Source organism: Oncorhynchus mykiss, chromosome 25 (genome assembly GCF_013265735.2).
Source record: "Oncorhynchus mykiss isolate Arlee chromosome 25, USDA_OmykA_1.1, whole genome shotgun sequence".
Taxonomy (NCBI): Eukaryota; Metazoa; Chordata; class Actinopteri; order Salmoniformes; family Salmonidae; genus Oncorhynchus; species Oncorhynchus mykiss.
Genome location: NC_048589.1, coordinates 46017735 through 46036742, shown reverse-complemented (window position 1 = coordinate 46036742; position 19008 = coordinate 46017735). Strand labels below are relative to the sequence as shown.

The 19008-nt window shown below is 44.2% G+C and overlaps 1 protein-coding gene across 1 annotated transcript in view; it reads right to left on the bottom strand.

Annotated features, from left to right (window-relative positions):
* Window positions 1–1330: 1330 nt before the first annotated feature.
* Window positions 1331–19008, bottom strand: part of LOC110512895 (GDNF family receptor alpha-4-like) — a 32834-nt gene continuing 15156 nt past the window's right edge. Inside the window, exons 4-6 of the mRNA XM_036962749.1 lie at window positions 13052–13141; window positions 3389–3607; window positions 1331–1452 (exon numbers count right to left, since the gene is read on the bottom strand). Of these exons, the coding sequence (XP_036818644.1) occupies window positions 1331–1452; window positions 3389–3607; window positions 13052–13141 (431 nt within the window). The remainder of the gene's footprint in view (window positions 1453–3388; window positions 3608–13051; window positions 13142–19008) is intronic.

The following is a 19008-nucleotide window of genomic DNA, read 5'->3' as shown; positions in this document are numbered from 1 at the left end:
ATTCAAACATTTAAATTGAACAACAATTCCATGTGAATCCGATAACTCTGATGTGTAGACTTTCCACTGTAGAGTTTATGTCATCTTATCATTGATGAGAATGTATCAGATGACAACCGAACTGACATCATATTCATGAAGTACCACTGCATATGTTCAATTGGTCGGATTACCAGAATATAGTTAATTTCCCCCCACCTTCTGACGTTCCCAGAATCTCTATGTTAACCAAATGTAACATCAGTAGAGTAGAGAGAGGAAAAAGGGGGGAAGAGGTATTTATGACTGTCATAAACCCATCCCCCAGGCCAACGTCATGACAACAGCTTGCTATCATTGATGGAAAAATCCATTCCCAAGTTTATCAAGACATTTTGCAGGAGAATGTTAGGCTATCTGTCCGCCAATTGAAGTTCAACAGAAGTTGGGCGATGCAACAGGACAACGACCCAAAACACAGAAGTAAATGAACAACATAATTGTTTCAACAGAAAAAAAATATGCCTTCTGGAGTGGCCCAGTCAGAGTCCTGACCTCAACCCGATTGAGATGCTGTGGCATGACCTCAAGAGACCGGTTCACATCAGACATCCCAAGAATATTGCTGAACTGAAACAGTTTCGTAAAGAGGAATGGTCCAAGATTCCTCCTGACCGTCGTGCAGGTCTGATCCGTAACTACAGAGAAAACGTTTGGTTGAGATGATTGCTGCCAAAGGAGGGTCAACCAGTTATTAAATCCAAGGGTTCACATACTTTTCCCACAATGCACAGTGAATGTTTACAAGGTGTGTTCAATAAAGAACTCCAGGTATTTCCAAAGGGTTCACAAACTTCTTCACTGTATATTTATCTGTTTATTTTATCTTCTTCATACGTCAACTACTTGCACAACAAAGTCAATAACATTTGAAATGTCTATATTCTCTAAAAACATTTGTGAGTGTAATGTTTACCAATGTTTCAATTGTTTATTTGCCTTTTGTTTATTGTCTATTCTATTTGCTTTGGCAATCTAAACATATGTTTCCAATGCCAATAAAGTATTTTGAATTGAATTGAGAGAGAGGAGACAGACTGTTCTGTCAGAGGAGAGAGAGAGGGAGAGAGAAAGAGACAGAGAGAGGAGACAGACTGTTCTGTCAGAGGAGAGAGAGAGAGAGACAGGGAGAGAGACAGGGAGAGAGAGAGAGAGAGAGAAGAGAGAGACAGGGAGAGAGACAGAGAGAGAGAGACAGAGAGAGAGACAGAGAGAGAGAGGGAGAGAGACAGGGAGAGAGACAGGGAGAGAACACACTCAGACACACACCCACAGACACCCACAACCACCCCTACCTGCAGACGTAGTCAGCCCTGCAGAGTCGCAGTGCAGCCAGACAGTTGGGTTTGTCTTTGTCTTCATAGGAGCAGGCTGGTACGATGGTCTGTCTCCGTCTCTCAGTGCACGCCGTGTCTGGACAGTACAGGGTTATGTTTAAACTCTCTCTCTCTTTTCTGAGCACCCGTTTCATCACATATATACACTACATAACCAAAAGTATGTGGACACCTGCTCGTTGAACATCTCATTCCAAAATCATGGGAATTAAAATGGAGTTGGGCCTTCTGGGAAGGCTTTCCACTAGATGTTGGAACGTGGTTGCTATAACAGCCTCCACTCTTCTGGGAAGGCTTTCCACTAGATGTTGGAACGTGGTTGCTATAACAGCCTCCACTCTTCTGGGAAGGCTTTCCACTAGTTGTTGGAACATTGTTGCTATAACAGCCTCCACTCTTCTGGGAAGGCTTTCCACTAGTTGTTGGAACATTGTTGCTATAACAGCCTCCACTCTTCTGGGAAGGCTTTCCACTAGATGTTGGAACATTGTTGCGTTGGGGGGATGATGATAGTAGCCATTTGATTACCTTTTCAGGATTACCTGTAGCTTAGCATCTGCGTCATCTGACCACTTCTTAATTGACATGGGTGCTTCCTGCTTTAGTTTATTCTTATAAGCAGGAATCACGAGGATAGAATTATGGTCAGATTTGCCAAATGGCGGGCGAGGGAGAGCTTTGTACGCGTCTCTGTGTGTGGAGTAAAGGTGCTCTAGAGTTTTTTTATCCCCTTTTTGCACATTTAACATGCTGGTAGAAATTATTATTACATTTAAGTTTCCTGCATTAAAGTCCCCGGCCACTAGGAGCGCCGCCTCTGGATGAGAGTTTTCCTGTTTGCTTACGGCCGTATACAGCTGGTTGACTGCAGCCTTAGTGCCAGCATTGGTTTGTGGTGGTAGATAGACGGCTACGAGTAATAAAATACAGATGAAAACTCTCTTGGTAAATAGTGTGGTCAGCAGCTTATCATGAGATACTCTACCTCAGGCGAGCAAATATACAAAGACCCTCCCTCGGCTCTATCGGTGCAGCGTGTATCCCGCTAGCTGAATGTTATCCATGTCGTCGTTCAGCCTTTGGTGAAACATAAGACATTACAGTTTTTAATATCCCGTTGGTATATATGATATTCGTGATCGTAGCTCGTCTATTTTGTTATCCAATGATTGTACGTTGGCTAATAGGACTCATGGTAGAGGCAGTTTACTCGCTGTCGGATCCTTACAAACTACGTCCCAGATATCTCTGTCTCTTCTTCATGCGAATGATTTGGGCCTTGTCGGGTGTCTGAAGTACGTCCTACTCGTTATTAAAGAAACAAATCTTTGTCCAATTTGAGGTGAGGAATCGCTGTTCTGATATTCAAAAGCTCTTTTTCGTTCATAAAGAGATGGTGGCAGTAACATAAATAAGTTACAAATTACACAATAAAACACACACAGTAGCACAATTTTCCGTAAAATGGCAGCCATCTCCGCCATTAGCCTGGCTTCCAGTCTGCGTTCCATCCCAAAGGTGTTTGATGGGGTTGAGGTCAGAGCTCAAACTGTTGCCCCAAAGTTGGAAGCACAGATTATTCTAGAATGTCATTGCATGCTGTAGTGTTATGATTTCCCTTCACAGGAACTAAGGGGTCCGAACCATGAAAAACATCCCCAGACCATTATTCCTCCTCCACCAAACTTTGGCAATATGCAGTTGGCAATATGCATTGGGGCAGGTAGCATCCTCCAGGGGTGCCAGATGGTGAAGCGTGATTCATCACTCCAAAGAACACATTTTCACTGTTGAAATATCCAATAAATGTCGTTCCACTTCATGATTGTGTCCCACTTGTTGTTGATTCTTCACAAAAAAATACAGTTTTATATCTTTATGTTTGAAGCCTGAAATGTGGCAAAAGGTCGCAAAGTTCAAGGGGGCCGAATACTTTCGCAAGGCACTGTATATATATACACCCACACTACACACACACACACACACATACACCTGCCACCCCCCTCTCCTACCTGTGCAGGGGCAGAACAGCAGCTGGTGGGTGTAGTCAGGAGGGACCCGGTCGAAGAACTTCCTGAGAGCCTTGTCACACCTGGCTCTGTTACAGGGGCCTGAGCGGGCCGACGGCTGGATGCAGGCCGAGACGTATTCCGTACGGAGCTTCTGACACGTCTCGTCCACGTTACACGCCTTCGCCGCGTCCAGACAACGGTTCACCGTCGCTATGCCAACTGCACCTGTTTGAAGACAAAAAAACAAGGAAGGGCAGTTTTAGGGTACCACATGGCTCCCTATTCCCTATGTAGTGCACTACTTCCGAGCAGAACCCTTTGGCTTCTAAGGGTACCAGTTGGAACGAAGACGTGCCATTTAAAAAAAATCTTCTTTGTAATTTGAGACATACTAAATTTACATACTAAATTTCAAACAATGATTAATAACAATAATTGCAGTCTAAAAATTAAATGAAAATAATTCTAAGTAAAGTTCTAAAGTATGTTAAATTAAAATATAATCTTCTGCAATAGAAGATATTCAGTAAATATTGAATAACTAATAACAAAAAGATCATCAAGGACAACAACCACCCGAGCCACTGCCTGTTCACCCCGCTATCATCCAGAAGGCGAGGTCAGTACAGGTGCATCAAAGCTGGGACCGAGAGACTGAAAAACAGCTTCTATCTCAAGGCCATCAGACTGTTAAACAGCCACCACTAACATTGAGTGGCTGCTGCCAACATACTGACTCAACTCCAGCCACTTTAATAATGGGAATTGATGTAATAAACATTAGAGGCTGCAGCCTCTAGACAGACTAGGAATCACTGACCACTTTAACATTAGAGGCTGCAGCCTATAGACAGACTAGGAATCACTGGCCACTTTAACATTAGAGGCTGCAGCCTATAGACAGACTAGGAATCACTGGCCACTTTAAGGAATGGAACACTAGTCACTTTAATAATGTCACTTTAATAATGTTTACACATCTGGCATTACTCATCTCATATGTATATACTGTATTCTATACTATTCTACTGTATCTTAGTCTATGCATTACTCATCTCATATGTATATACTGTATTCTATACTATTCTACTGTATCTTAGTCTATGCATTACTCATCTCATATGTATATACTGTATTCTATACTATTCTACTGTATCTTAGTCCGTTCCGCTCTGACATCGTTCGTCCATATATGTATATAGTCTTAATTGATTCCTACTTAGATTTGTGTGTATTGGGTTTATGTTGTGTAATTTGTTAGAGATTACTTGTTAGATATTACTGCACTGTTGGAGCTAGAAGCACAAGCATTTCTCTACACCCGCAATAACATCTGCTAACCATGTGATCAATAACATCTGCTAACCATGTGACCAATAACATCTGCTGACCATGTGACCAATAACATCTGCTAACCATGTGACCAATAACATCTGCTGACCATGTGACCAATAACATCTGCTGACCATGTGTATGTGACCAATACAATTTGATTTGATATGAACAATAATGAGAACACAGAGATGTGGCTATGCAGTCAGCCAGTCAACCAGTCAGCCAGTCAGCCAGCCAGTCAGCCAGTCAGCAAGTCAGCCAGCCAGCCAGCCAGTCAGCCAGTCAGTCAGCCAGTCAGTCAGCCAGCCAGTCAGCCAGCCAGCCAGCCAGCCAGTCAGCCAGCCAGTCAGCCAGGAAGTACCAGATAATAACATGGCTAGATACAGGAAGTACAAGGTAATAACATGGCTATATACAGGGAGTACCAGAAAATCACATGGCTATATACAGGAAGTACCAGGTAATAACATGGCTATTTACAGGAAGTACCAGGTAATAACATGGCTAGATACAGGGGTTACGTTAGTGTTCTTGGGCACAGGGACTATGGTGGTCTGCTTAAAACATTTTGGAATTACAGACTCAGACAGGGACAGGTTGAAAACGTCAGTGAAGACACTTGCCAGTTTGTCAGCGCAGTACACGTCCTGGTAATCCATCTGGCCCTGCGGCCTTGTGAATGTTGACCTGTTTAAAGGTCTTACTCATATCGGCTGCGGAGAGCGTGATCACACAGTCTTCTGGAACAGCTGGTGCTCTCATGCATGTTTCAGAAGTAGTTTAGCTTGTCTGGTAGGCTCATGTCACTGGGCAGCTCTCGGCTGTGCTTCTCTTTGTAGTCTGTAATGGTTTGCAAGCCCTGCCACATCCGACGAGTGTCGGAGCCGGTGTAGTAGGATTCAATCTTAGTCCTGTATTGACCCTTTGCTTGTTTGATGGTTCGTTGGAGGGCATAGAGGGATTTCTTATAAGCGTCCGGATTAGTGTCCCGTTCCTTGAAAGCAGCAGCTCTAGCCTTTAGCTTGGTGCGGATGTTGCCTGTAATCCATGGCTTCTGGTTGGTATATGTACGTACAGTCACTGTGGGGACGTCGTCGTCGATGCACTTATTGATGAAGCTGATGACAGAGGTGGTGTACTCCTCAATGCCATTGGATGAATCTCGGAACATATTCCTGTCTGTGCTAGGGAAACAGTCCTGTAGCGTAGCATCCGCGGCATCTGACCACCTCCGTCTTGAGCGAGTCACTGGTACTTCCTGCTTTACTTTTTACTTGTAAGCAGGAATCAGGAGGAGAGAATTATGGTCAGATTGGCCAAATGGGGGGAGAGGGAGAGCTTTGTATGCGTCTCTGTGTGTGGAGTAAAGGTGGTCTAGAGTTTCTTTCCCCTCTGGTTGCACATTTAACAAGCTGATTGAAATTAGGTAAATCGGATTTATGTTTTCCTGCATTAAAGTCCCCGGCCACTAGGAGCGCCACCTCTGGATGAGCGTTTTCCTGTTTGCTTATGGCCTTATACAGCTCATTGAGTGCGGTCTTAGTGCCAGCATCGATCTGTGGTGGTAAATAGACAGCTATGAAAAATATAGATGAAAACTCTCTAGGTAGGTAGTGTGGTCTACAGCTTATCATGAGATACTCTACCTCATGCGAGCATAACCTCGAGACTTCCTTAGATATCGTGCACCAGCTGTTGTTTACAAAATACATAGACCGCCACCCCTTGTCTTACCAGATGCCGCTGTTCTATCCTGCAGGTACAACGTATAACCAGCCAGATGTATGTTGATAATGTCGTCTTTCAGCCGCGACTCCGTGAAGCAGTTTAGAATTTATATTGCAGGATAGAATTTCTTTATTTAACTAGGCAAGTCAGTTAAGAACAAATTCTTATTTTCAATGACGGCCTAGGAACAGTGGGTTAACTGCCTGTTCAGGGGCAGAATGACAGATTTGTACCTTGTCAGCTCGGGGGTTTGAACTTGCAACTGATGTCCAGAACAAACAAAAAACACAATTGGATAGGAACACGTAAAATGTCAGCCTTCTTCTCCAGTGCCATCTTGTTTTCTATGTATTATATTATGTAAAGTCAGATTGTCAAGTGTATGCATGTGTGCGCACGCTACATGTGTGTGTGTTTGTGAAGTGGTGTATGTAGTGGCGTATGTAGTGTGGGTGTCAGTAGAGTATGTGTGCGTGTATGGGTAGAGTCCAGTATGTGTGAGTGTGTGGGTAGAGTCCAGTATGTGTGAGTGTGTGGGTAGAGTCCAGTATGTGTGATTGTGTGGGTAGAGTCCAGTATGTGTGAGTGTGTGGGTAGAGTCCAGTATGTGTGAGTGTGTGGGTAGAGTCCAGTATGTGTGAGTGTGTGGGTAGAGTCCAGTATGTGTGAAGAGAGTAGTGGAAAAAAAGCTCAATGCAGGTAGTCTGGGATTTGATTAGCTATTTAGCAGTCTTGTCTAGCAGTCTTATGGCTTGAGGGTAGAAGCGATTCACGGTCCTGTTGCCGATAGAACTTTAGAACCGTCTATGGTTTAGGTGACTGGGGTCTTTGACCCTTTTTGGGACCTTCCTCTGACACCGCCTGTTATAAAGGTCCTTGGTACTGGGCCCTACTCACCACCCTCTGTTGTGCCTTGTGGTCGGGTGCCTTGCAGTTGCCGTACCAAGCAGTGATGCAGCCAGCCAGCCAAGATGCTCTCAATGGGGCAGCTGTAGAACTTTTTGAGGATCTGAGGGCCCAAGTCTTTTCAGCATCCTGAGGGGGAAGAGGCACTGACGTGAATGATATCATTTTTAAAGGTCTTAGCTTCGGAGAGCGAGATCACACAGTTCAGAAGGCATTTAGCTCATCTAGTAGGTTGGCTTCACCGGGTAGCTCACGGCTGGGTTTATCTTTGTAATCCATGATAGTTTGCAAGCCCTGCCACATCCATCGAGCGTCTTAGTCCTGTATTGATGTTTTGTCTGTTTGATGGCTTGCCAGAGGTCGTAGGTCGTATAGGTTTCTTAGAATCCTCCGGATTAGTGTCCCGCTCCTTGAAAGCGGCTGCATGTTGCCTGTAATCAATGGCTTCTGGTTGGGATATGTCCTTATGGTCACTGTGGGGCAACATCATTGATGCACTTATTTATTCATGAAACCGGTGCGGTGTGGTGTACTTCTCAATGCCATCAGATGAATCCCGGAACAAATTCCAGTCTGTGCTAGCGAAACAGTCCAGTAGTTTAGCATCCGCCACATCAGACCCCTTCTGTATTGAACGTGTCACTGGTACTTCCTGTTTGAGTTTTAGCTTGTAAGCAGGAATCAGGAGGATAGAATTATGATCTGATTTGCCAAATGGAGGCTGTGAGTGTGTGTGGCGTGTTGTGTGGTGTGTTGAGTGTGTGTGGTGTGTGGTGTGTGGATTGCTGCCGTGAGTGAGACCGAGTACTGGATGAAGATTCCCTGAAAGGGTGGGTGGGGGGGGGGGGGGCTACACCTTCTTCTGGAAAGGTTACCCTCTGGGACTGGCAATTAAGAACAGACTTTACCCAGTCTCACCGAAACACCTGTCGGCATATGTGAAAGACCCATGACTCGTGCCCCCCCCTAGCCAAAATGTGTTATGCTACTCTTCTCAGTGCATACGCACCAACGTTACCATCTGAAAATGAGGCAAATATCTGGATTGGTTCGATGAGAACTCGGACACCATCACAGCCTTATTGGACAATATGCACAAAGTGACCCTCTTGAAGCATGTGGGAACAGCAGACTGGGATAAGGATTGATTGAATATGTCCGTAAACACACCGACCAGCTGGTTCTGCGCATGCTCTGAGGACGTGGCTGGGGATACCGTCTTGGCCTGCAGCCTTGCGAGGGTTAACACGTTTAAATGTTTCACTCACGTCTGCTGCAGGAGAGTCCAGCAGGTTTTGGTAGCGGGCAGTGTTTTTTTTTATTTATTTATTTATTTTACCTTTATTTAACCAGGTAGGCAAGTTGAGAACAAGTTCTCATTTACAATTGCGACCTGGCCAAGATAAAGCAAAGCAGTTCGACAGATACAACGACACAGAGTTACACATGGAGTAAAACAAACATACAGTCAATAATACAGTATAAACAAGTCTATATACAATGTGAGCAAATGAGGTGAGAAGGGAGGTAAAGGCAAAAAAGGCCATGCTGGTAAGGTAAATACAATATAGCAAGTAAAACACTGGAATGCTAGTTTTGCAATGGAAGAATGTGCAAAGTAGAAATAAAAATAATTGGGTGCAAAGGAGCAAAATAAATAAATGAATTAAATACAGTTGGGAAAGAGGTAGTTGTTTGGGCTAAATTATAGGTGGGCTATGTACAGGTGCAGTAATCTGTGAGCTGCTCTGACAGTTGGTGCTTAAAGCTAGTGAGGGAGATAAGTGTTTCCAGTTTCAGAGATTTTTGTAGTTCGTTCCAGTCATTGGCAGCAGAGAACTGGAAGGAGAGGCGGCCAAAGAAATAATTGGTTTTGGGGGTGACTAGAGAGATATACCTGCTGGAGCGTGTGCTACAGGTGGGAGATGCTATGGTGACCAGCGAGCTGAGATAAGGGGGGACTTTACCTAGCAGGGTCGTGTAGATGACATGGAGCCAGTGGGTTTGGCGACGAGTATGAAGCGAGGGCCAGCCAACGAGAGAGTACAGGTCGCAATGGTGGGTAGTATATGGGGCTTTGGTGACAAAACGGATTGCACTGTGATAGACTGCATCCAATTTGTTGAGTAGGGTATTGGAGGCTATTTTGTAAATGACATCGCCAAAGTTGAGGATTGGTAGGATGGTCAGTTTTACAAGGGTATGTTTGGCAGCATGAGTGAAGGATGCTTTGTTTGCGAAATAGGAAGCCAATTCTAGATTTAACTTTGGATTGGAGATGTTTGATATGGGTCTGGAAGGAGAGTTTACAGTCTAACCAGACACCTAAGTATTTGTAGTTGTCCACGTATTCTAAGTCAGAGCCGTCCAGAGTAGTGATGTTGGACAGGCGGGTAGGTGCAGGTAGCGATCGGTTGAAGAGCATGCATTTAGTTTTACTTGTATTTAAGAGCAATTGGAGGCCACGGAAGGAGAGTTGTATGGCATTGAAGCTTGCCTGGAGGGTTGTTAACACAGTGTCCAAAGAAGGGCCGGAAGTATACAGAATGGTGTCGTCTGCGTAGAGGTGGATCAGAGACTCACCAGCAGCAAGAGCGACCTCATTGATGTATACAGAGAAGAGAGTCGGTCCAAGAATTGAACCCTGTGGCACCCCCGTAGAGACTGCCAGAGGTCCGGACAGCAGACCGTCTGATTTGACACACTGAACTCTATCAGAGAAGTAGTTGGTGAACCAGGCGAGGCAATCATTTGAGAAACCAAGGCTGTCGAGTCTGCCGATCAGGATGTGGTGATTGACAGAGTCGAAAGCCTTGGCCAGATCATTGAATACGGCTGCTCAGTAATGTTTCTTATCGATGGCGGTTAAGATATCGTTTAGGACCTTGAGCGTGGCTGAGTGTCAGTGGCACTGTATTGTCCTCAAATCGAGCAAATAAGTTATTTAGTCTGCCTGGGAGCAAGACATCCGCGACTGGGCTGGTTTTATTTTTGTAATCCGTGATTGACTGTAGACCCCGCCTCTTGTGTCTGAGCTGTTGAATTGCGACTCTACTTTGTCTCTATACTGACGCTTAGCCTGTTTGATTGCCTTGCGGAGGGAATAGCAACACTGTTTGTATTCGGTCATGTTTCCGGTCACCTTGCCCTGGTTAAAAGCAGTGGTTTGCGCTTTCAGTTTCGCGCGAATGCTGCCATCAATCCACGGTTTCTGGTTTGGGAATGTTTTAATAGTTGCTGTGGGTACAACATCGCCGATGCACTTGCAAATGATCTCAAATCAGCGTATTCGTCAATGTTGTTGTTGGAAGCAATGCGGAACATATCCCAATCCACGTGATCGAAGCAGTCTAGAAGCGTGCAATCAGATTGGTTGGACCAGCGTTGAACAGACCTGAGCGCGGGAACTTCTACAGGCTGTCTATAGGCTGGGAGCAACAAAATAGAGTCGTGGTCAGCTTTTCCGAAAGGAGGGAGGGGAAGGGACAAATATGCGTCACAGAGGTTAGAATAACAATGATCCAGGCTTTTACCAGCCCTGGTAGCACAATCGATATGCTGATAGAATTTAGGGAGTCTTGTTTTCAGATTACCCTTGTTAAAATCCCCAGCTACAATGAATGCAGCCTCAGGAGGAGGTAAGTGAACTGGAATTGTGGTGTCATGACAACAACCTCACCCTCAACATCAGCAAAACAAAGGTGTTGATTGCTGACTTCAGGAAGCAGAGGATGTAATACCAATGGGACTGCTGTAGAGACAGTCAGCAGTTTTATGTTCCTCTGCGTCCACATCACTGACGACTTGTTATCAACCAACTACGTGGTAGTTATAACAAGCCGTCACTCTGGTCAAGAGAGCGCAACAGCATCTCTACTTCCTAAGGTGGTTGAACACATTTGGCCGGGTCCTATCCAAACACTACCGCTGCACCAGCGAGTACATCCTGACCGGTTGCATCACGGCCTGTTATAGGAATGTCTTCGTCCACGGCGGCAAGGCCCTCATGCTGGTGGTGAAGACGGCCCAGTGCTCCCACCCACCCAGGAAATCTACTGGAAACGCTGCCTGAGGAAGGCCCACGGCGTCATCACAAATCCCACACACCCCAGCCACGAGCTGACACTTGAAACTTGACATGTCAAGCTGGGGGGTGAAGTTACGTTACAATTTCACTGCTGTTTTGAATGTTTCCTTCTCACTATATACATTTATGTTCTTACATATTTGACTGTATATAAATGGGTGATAACATTAAGAGGTGTGACTACAACTTACGTCTTTCCTCTAGTGACAATCTTTACATAACAGATTTTTCCAATTTGATCCCATATTTAATTAGCCTTTACAAAGTCACTGTGATATTAAACTTTGTCTGGCAGTTTCTGTGGGGATGGCTGCTATCATTAAAACCAGTTTCTCCTGTGTCTCCTGACCCCTCCTGTCTCAGCCTCCAGTATTTATGCTGCAATAGTGTATGTGTCGGGGGGCTAGGGTCAGTTTGTTATATCTGGAGTACTTCTCCAGTCTTATCCAGTGTCCTGTGTGAATTTAAGTATGCTCTCTCTAATTCTCTCTTTCTTTCTTTATCTCTCTCAGAGGACCTGAGCCCTAGGACCATGCTTTAGGACTACCTGGCATGATGACTCCTTGCTGTCCCCAGTCCACCTGGCCATGCTGCTGCTCCAGTTTCAACTGTTCTGCCTAAGGCTATGAAACCCTGAGGATGTGCTACCTGTCCCAGACCTGCTGTTTTCAACTCTCTAGAGACAGCAGGAGCGGTACAGATACTCTGAATGATCGGCTATGAAAAGTCAACTGACATTTACTCCTGAGGTGCTGACTTGTTGCACCCTCGATAACTACAGTGATTATTATTATTTGACCCTGCTGATCATCTATGAACATTTTAACATCTTGGCCATGTTCCCTTCTGCTGCTCCCCCATAGACAATCTGAGATGGGCTCTCTGAGCTGCTATTTAATGTAAATAGGTGATAAAGTTATTTTTTACCCTGAGGGCAAACAGCACACTCTGCCTCCCTATAACTGACCCCAGGTACCCCTCCAGGAGGCAGCTGCTTCTATAGTTGCCCCTCTATATCTGCCCCCCAAACACACATTCTGCACCTCTATAGCTGCACCCAAACACACATTCTGCCACCCTATAGCTGCCCCCCAGACACACATTCTGCCCCTCTATAGCTGCCCCCAGACACACATTCTGCCCCTCTATAGCTGCCCCCAGACACACATTCTGCCCCTCTATAGCTGCCCCCAGACACACATTCTGCCCCTCTACCTACCCCCCAGACACACATTCTGCCCCTCTATAGCTGCCCCCAGACACACATTCTGCCCCTCTATAGCTGCCCCCAGACACACATTCTGCCCCTCTATAGCTGCCCCCAGACACACATTCTGCCCCTCTACCTACCCCCCAGACACACATTCTGCCCCTCTATAGCTGCCCCCAGACACACATTCTGCCAATCTATAGCTGCCCCCAGACACACATTCTGACCCTCTACCTACCCCCCTCCACCTATCCCCCAGACACACGTTCTGCCCCTCTACCTACCCCCAAACACTCATTCTTCCCCTCTACCTACCCCCCAGACAAGTTCTGCCCTTCTACCTACCCCCCTCTACCTACTCCCAGGGCAGAGACAGTCAGGTCATCTATACTGCTACCAGACTCACCTGCAGCGATGGAGGCCAGGCGTACGTAGTCGAAGCCCCTCTCTTCGGGTTCGTAAGGGTAACTCTCCACCAGGCTCAGTCCTGACAAGAGGAATGAACGTTTTCAAGAAGAATCACTCAACATGTTTAGTCATTAAAGTAAGTACACATTAATTCAAGATCTGACCGAGTAGGGTTCCCAGATCCGATGTCTGACCCTTAATCCCTGACCCTTCCCCTGGTCCTTCCTGGCGCCAGCATACAGTACTATTTCTAGGGTTTGTCTTTATTATTACTATGTTCTACATTATAGAATAATAGTGAAGACATCACAACTATGACATGACACATATGGAATCATGTGGTAACCATAAAAGTGTTAAACAAATCAACATTTATTGTACATTATTTTATATTCTTTATAAGTAGCCACCCTTTGCCTTGATGACAGCTTTGCACACTCTTGCCATTCTCTGAAACCAATGTCATGGGGTAGTCACCTGGAATGCTTTTACATTGACAGGTGTGACTTGTTAAAAGTTCATTTGTGGAATTTCTTTCCTTCTTAATGTGTTTGAGCCAATCAGTTGTGTTGTGACAAGGTAGGGTTGGTATACAGAAGAAGAAAAGAAGAAGAAGCCCTATTTGGTAAAAGACCAAGTCCAAGTCCAACCACAGGGTAGCCTAGTGGTTAGAGCGTTGGACTAGTAACCGAAAGGTTGCAAGTTCGAATCCCCGAGCTGACAAGGTACAAATCTGTCGTTCTGCCCCTGAACAGGCAGTTAACCCACTGTTCCTAGGCCGTCATTGAAAATAAGAATTTGTTCTTAACTGACTTGCCTAGTTAAATAAAGGTAAAAAAAAAAAATTATGGAGAAACAACTTAAGACATGAAGGTCAGTCAATGCTGGGAAAAAATCAAGAACTTTGAACGTTTCTTCATGTTCAGTCGCAAAAACCATCAATCGCTATGATGAAACTGGCTCTTGTGAAGACCGCCACAGGAAAGGAAGAACCAGAGTTACCTCAGAGGAGGTCAGAGGTCATTAGATTTAACTGCACCTCAGACTGCAGCCAAAAAATAATGCCCAGAGTTCAAGTTTTTAATTTTTTTATTTTAATTTCACCTTTATTTAACCAGGTAGGCCAGTTGAGAACAAGTTCTCATTTACAACTGCGACCTGGCCAAGATAAAGCAAAGCAGTTCGACACACAGAGTTACACATGGAATAAAACAAACATACAGTCAATAATACAGTAGAAACAAGTCTATTTACGATGTGAGCAAATGAGGTGAGATAAGGGAGGTAAAGGCAAAAAAAAGTAAGTAAAACACTGGATTGGTAGATTTGCAGTGGAAGAATGTGTGAAGTAGAAATATAAATAATGTGGCGCAAAGCAGAAAAATAAATAAATAAATACAGTAGGGGAAGCGGTAGTTGTTTGGGCTAAATTATAGATGGGCTATGTACAGGTGCAGTAATCTGTGAGCTGCTCTGAAAGCTGATGCTTGAAGCTAATGAGGGAGATAAGTGGGGACTTTACCTAGCAGGGTCTTGTAGATGACCTGGAGCCAGTGGGTTTGGTGACGATTATGAAGCGAGGGCCAGCCAACGAGAGCGTACAGGTCGCAGTGGTGGGTAGTAGGCTTTAGTGACAAAACGGATGGCACTGTGATAGACTGCATCCAATTTATTGAGTAGGGTATTGGAGGCAATTTTGTAAATGACATCGCCAAAGTCGAGGATCGGTAGGATGGTCAGTTTTACGTCAGAACTGTCTAGAGTAGTGATGTTGGACAGGCGGGTAGGTGCAGGCAGCGATCGGTTGAAGAGCATGCCTTTGGTTTTACTTGTATTTAAGAGCAGTTGGAAGCCACGGAAGGAGAGTTGTATGGCATTGAAGCTTGCCTGGAGGGTTGTTAACACAGTGTCCAAAGAAGGGCCAGAAGTATACAGAATGGTGTCGTCTGCGTAGAGGTGGATCAGAGACTCACCAGCAGCAAGAGCGACATCATTGATGTACACAAAGAAGAGAGTCGGCCCAAGAATTGAACCCTGTGAACCCTGAAACCAGATTGCATAGCGGAGAAGGTGTGGTGGGATTCGAAATGGTTGGTAATCTGTTTGTTGACTTGGCTTTCGAAGACCTTAGAAAGGCAGGGTAGGATAGATATAGGTCTGTAGCAGTTTGGGTCAAGAAGAAGAGTGGGATGACCGCAGCTGCTTTCTTTGGGAATCTCAGACGACACAAAAGAGAGGTTGAACAGGCTAGTAATAGGGTTTGCAACAATTTCGGCAGATCATTTTAGAAAGAGGGGGTCCAGATTGTCTAGCCCGGCAGATTTGTAGGGGTCCAGAGTTTGCAGCTCTTTCAGAACATCAGCTGACTGGATTTGGGAGAAAGAGAAATGGGGAAGGCTTGGGCGAGTTGCTGTGGGGGGTGCAGTGCTGTTGACCGGGGTAGGGGTAGCCAGGTGGAAAGCATGGCCAGCCGTAGAAAAATGGTTATTGAAGTTCTCAATTATAGTGGATTTATCGGTGGTGACAGAGTTTCCTATCCTCAGTGCATATCACGGGAGCTGTTCGATGCTAATGCAGAACGCCATAGGATGTTTTTGTGTTGGTTAAGGTCAGTCAGGTCTGGAGAGAACCAAGGGCTATATCTGTTCCTGGTTCTACATTTCTTGAATGGGGCATGCTTATTTAAGATGATGCGGAAGGCATTTAAAAATAACCAGGCATTCTCTACTGACGGGATGAGATCAATGTCCTTCCAGGATATCCTGGCCAGGTCGATTAGAAAGGCCTGCTCGCTAAAGTGTTTCATGGAGCGTTTGACAGTGATGAGTGGAGGTCGCTTGACCGCTGACCCATTACGGATGCAGGCAATGAGGCAATGATAACTGAGATCTTGGTTGAAAACAGCAGAGGTGTATTTAGAGGGCAAGTTGGTTAGGATGATATCTATGAGGGTGCCCGTGTTTACGGCTTTGGGGAGGTACCTGGAAGGTTCATTGATAATTTGTGTGAGATTGAGGGCATCAAGCTTAGATTGTAGGATGGCTGGGGTGTTAAGCATGTTCCAGTTTAGGTCACCTAGCAGCACGAGCACGAGTTCACATATGGTGTCCAGAGTACAGCTGGGGGCAGAGGGTGGTCTATAGCAGGCGGCAACGGTGAGAGACTTGTTTTTAGAGAGGTGGATTTTTAAAAGTAGAAGTTCAAATTGTTTGAGTACAGTAAAAGGAGGTTTCTGGGGGTGATAAAATAGCTTCAAGGTATAATGTACAGACAAAGGTATGGTAGGATGTGAATACAGTGAAGGTAAACCTAGGTATTGAGTGATGAAGAGAGAGATATTGTCTCTAGAAACATCATTGAAACCAGGTGATGTCATCGCATGTGTGGGTGGTGGAACTGAAAGGTTGGATAAGGTATAGTGAGCAGGGCTAGAGGCTCTACAGTGAAATAAGCCAATAAACACTAACCAGAACAGCAATGGACAAGGCATATTGACATTACGGAGAGGCATGCTTAGTCGAGTGATCATAAGGGTCCAGTGAGTAGTGAGGTTGGTTGGGGTCACGGCGATTCAGACAGCTAGCCGGGCCATCGGTACCAAGCTAGCATAGGATGGAGGTCTGTTTTTAGCCACCTCATGCGTTTCCGTCGGTAGATTAGTGGGGTTCCGTGTGGTAGAGGCGACCAATCCAATTGGCAAAATAGATATAGTTATAGTGACCCAAGAAAAATTGTCCGATATACCTATTCAGATAGCAGCCGATAAGACAGCTAACGATTAGCGGGCCGCAGATGGATGTAACGTCGCGACAGAGGGGCCAGTTGGATAACTCCAACTGATAAGTAACAGACACATATCAACATCAACTGTTCAGAGGAGACTGTGTGAATCAGGCCTTCATGGTTGAATTTCTGAAAAGAAACCACTACTAAAGGACACCAATGAAAACAAGAGACTTGTTTGTGCCAAGAAACAAGAGCAATGGACATTAGACCGATGGAAATACGTTCTTCAGTCTGATTCCAAATTTGAGTTTTTTTTGTTCCAACCTCTTTGTCTTTGTGAGACGAGGAGTAGGTGAATGGATGATCTTCGCATGGTGTGGTTTCCAATGTGAAGCATGGAGGAGGTGTGATGGTGTGAGGGTGCTTTGCTGGTGATTTATTTATTTAGAATTCAAGGCACACTTCATCAGCATGGCTACCACAGCATTCTGCAGCGATATGCCATCCCTTCTGGTTTGCGCTTAGTGGGACAATCATTTGTTTTTCAACAGGACAATGACCCAACATAACTCCAGGCTGTGTATGGGCTATATTTTGACCAAGAAGGATAGTGATGGAGTGCTGCATCAGATGATCTGGCTTCCACAATCACCCGACCTCAACCCAATTGAGATGGTTTGGGATGAGTTGGACCGCAGACTGAAGGAAGAGCAGCCAACAAGTGCTCAGCATATGTGAGAACTCCTTGGAAAAGCATTCCTAATGATGCTGGTTGAGAGAATGCCAAGTGTGTGCAAGGTTGTTTTCAAGGCAAAGGGTGGCTACTTTGAAAAATCTAAAATATATTTTGATTTGTTTTACACTTTCTCTGGGAAACTGTGAAGTACTGGGGCAGCTGGGAAGAACTGGTGAAGCTGTGAAGAACTGGGAAGCTGTGAAGAACTGGTGAAGCTGTGAAGAACTGGCGAAGCTGTGAAGAACTGGGGATTTTTGAAGCCAGCCTATTGCATGATTGTGTTCATTAGTCGGTTATTAAAGAACGTGAAGCAGGGGCCTCCCGAGTGGCGCACTACATTGCAGTGCTGAGGCGCCACTACAGCCTCAGGTTCGATCCCAGGCTGTGTCACAGCCGGCCGTGACCGTGAACGTCGTGTTTCTGAGGCGCTCGAACTTCACCTCGCCCGATTCTGTAGCGGTGATGAGACAACATCGTAGCTACCAATTTGGGAGAAAAAGGGGGTATAATAATAACAACAAAATATGTGAAACACTATTAAATTAACTGTTTCCTGATTGTGTCTGTTATTAAACGTTTACTGCTTTTCATTAAATCACATTAAATCATGTTAAATCATTAAATCATGTTAAATCATTAAATCATGTTAAATCATTAAATCACGTTAAATCATTAAATCATGTTAAATCATTAAATCATGTTAAATCATTAAATCATGTTAAATCATTAAATCATGTTAAATCATTAAATCATGTTAAATCATTAAATCATGTTAAATCATGTTAAATCATTGAATCATGTTAAATCATTAAATCATGTTAAATCATGTTAAATCATTAAATCGTTAAATCATTAAATCATGTTAAATCATTAAATCATGTTAAATCATTAAATCATGTTAAATCATTAAATCACATTAAATCATTAAATCACATTAAATCATTAAATCATGTTAAATCATTAAATCATGTTAAATCATTGAATCATGTTAAATCATTGAATCATGTTAAATCATTAAATCATGTTAAATCATTAAATCACATTAAATCATTAAATCATGTTAAATCATTAAATCATGTTAAATCATGTTAAATCATTGAATCATGTTAAATCATTAAATCATGTTAAATCATTAAATCACGTTAAATCATTAAATCATGTTAAATCATTAAACCATGTAAAATCATTAAATCATGTTAAATCATGTAAAATCATTAAATCATATTAAATCATGTTAAATCATTGAATCATGTTAAATCATTAAATCACGTTAAATCATTGAATCATGTTAAATCATTAAATCACGTTAAATCATTAAATCATGTATGGTTACAAATATTGTATTGTTCATATGGCAGAATATTATTGGTTCAGTTAAGGCCTAAAATAACTGTGTTTATGTCACGACTTCCGCCGAAGTCGGTTCCTCTCCTTGTTCAGGCGGCGGCCGGCGTCGCCTGTCTATAGGCCATCATCGATCCACT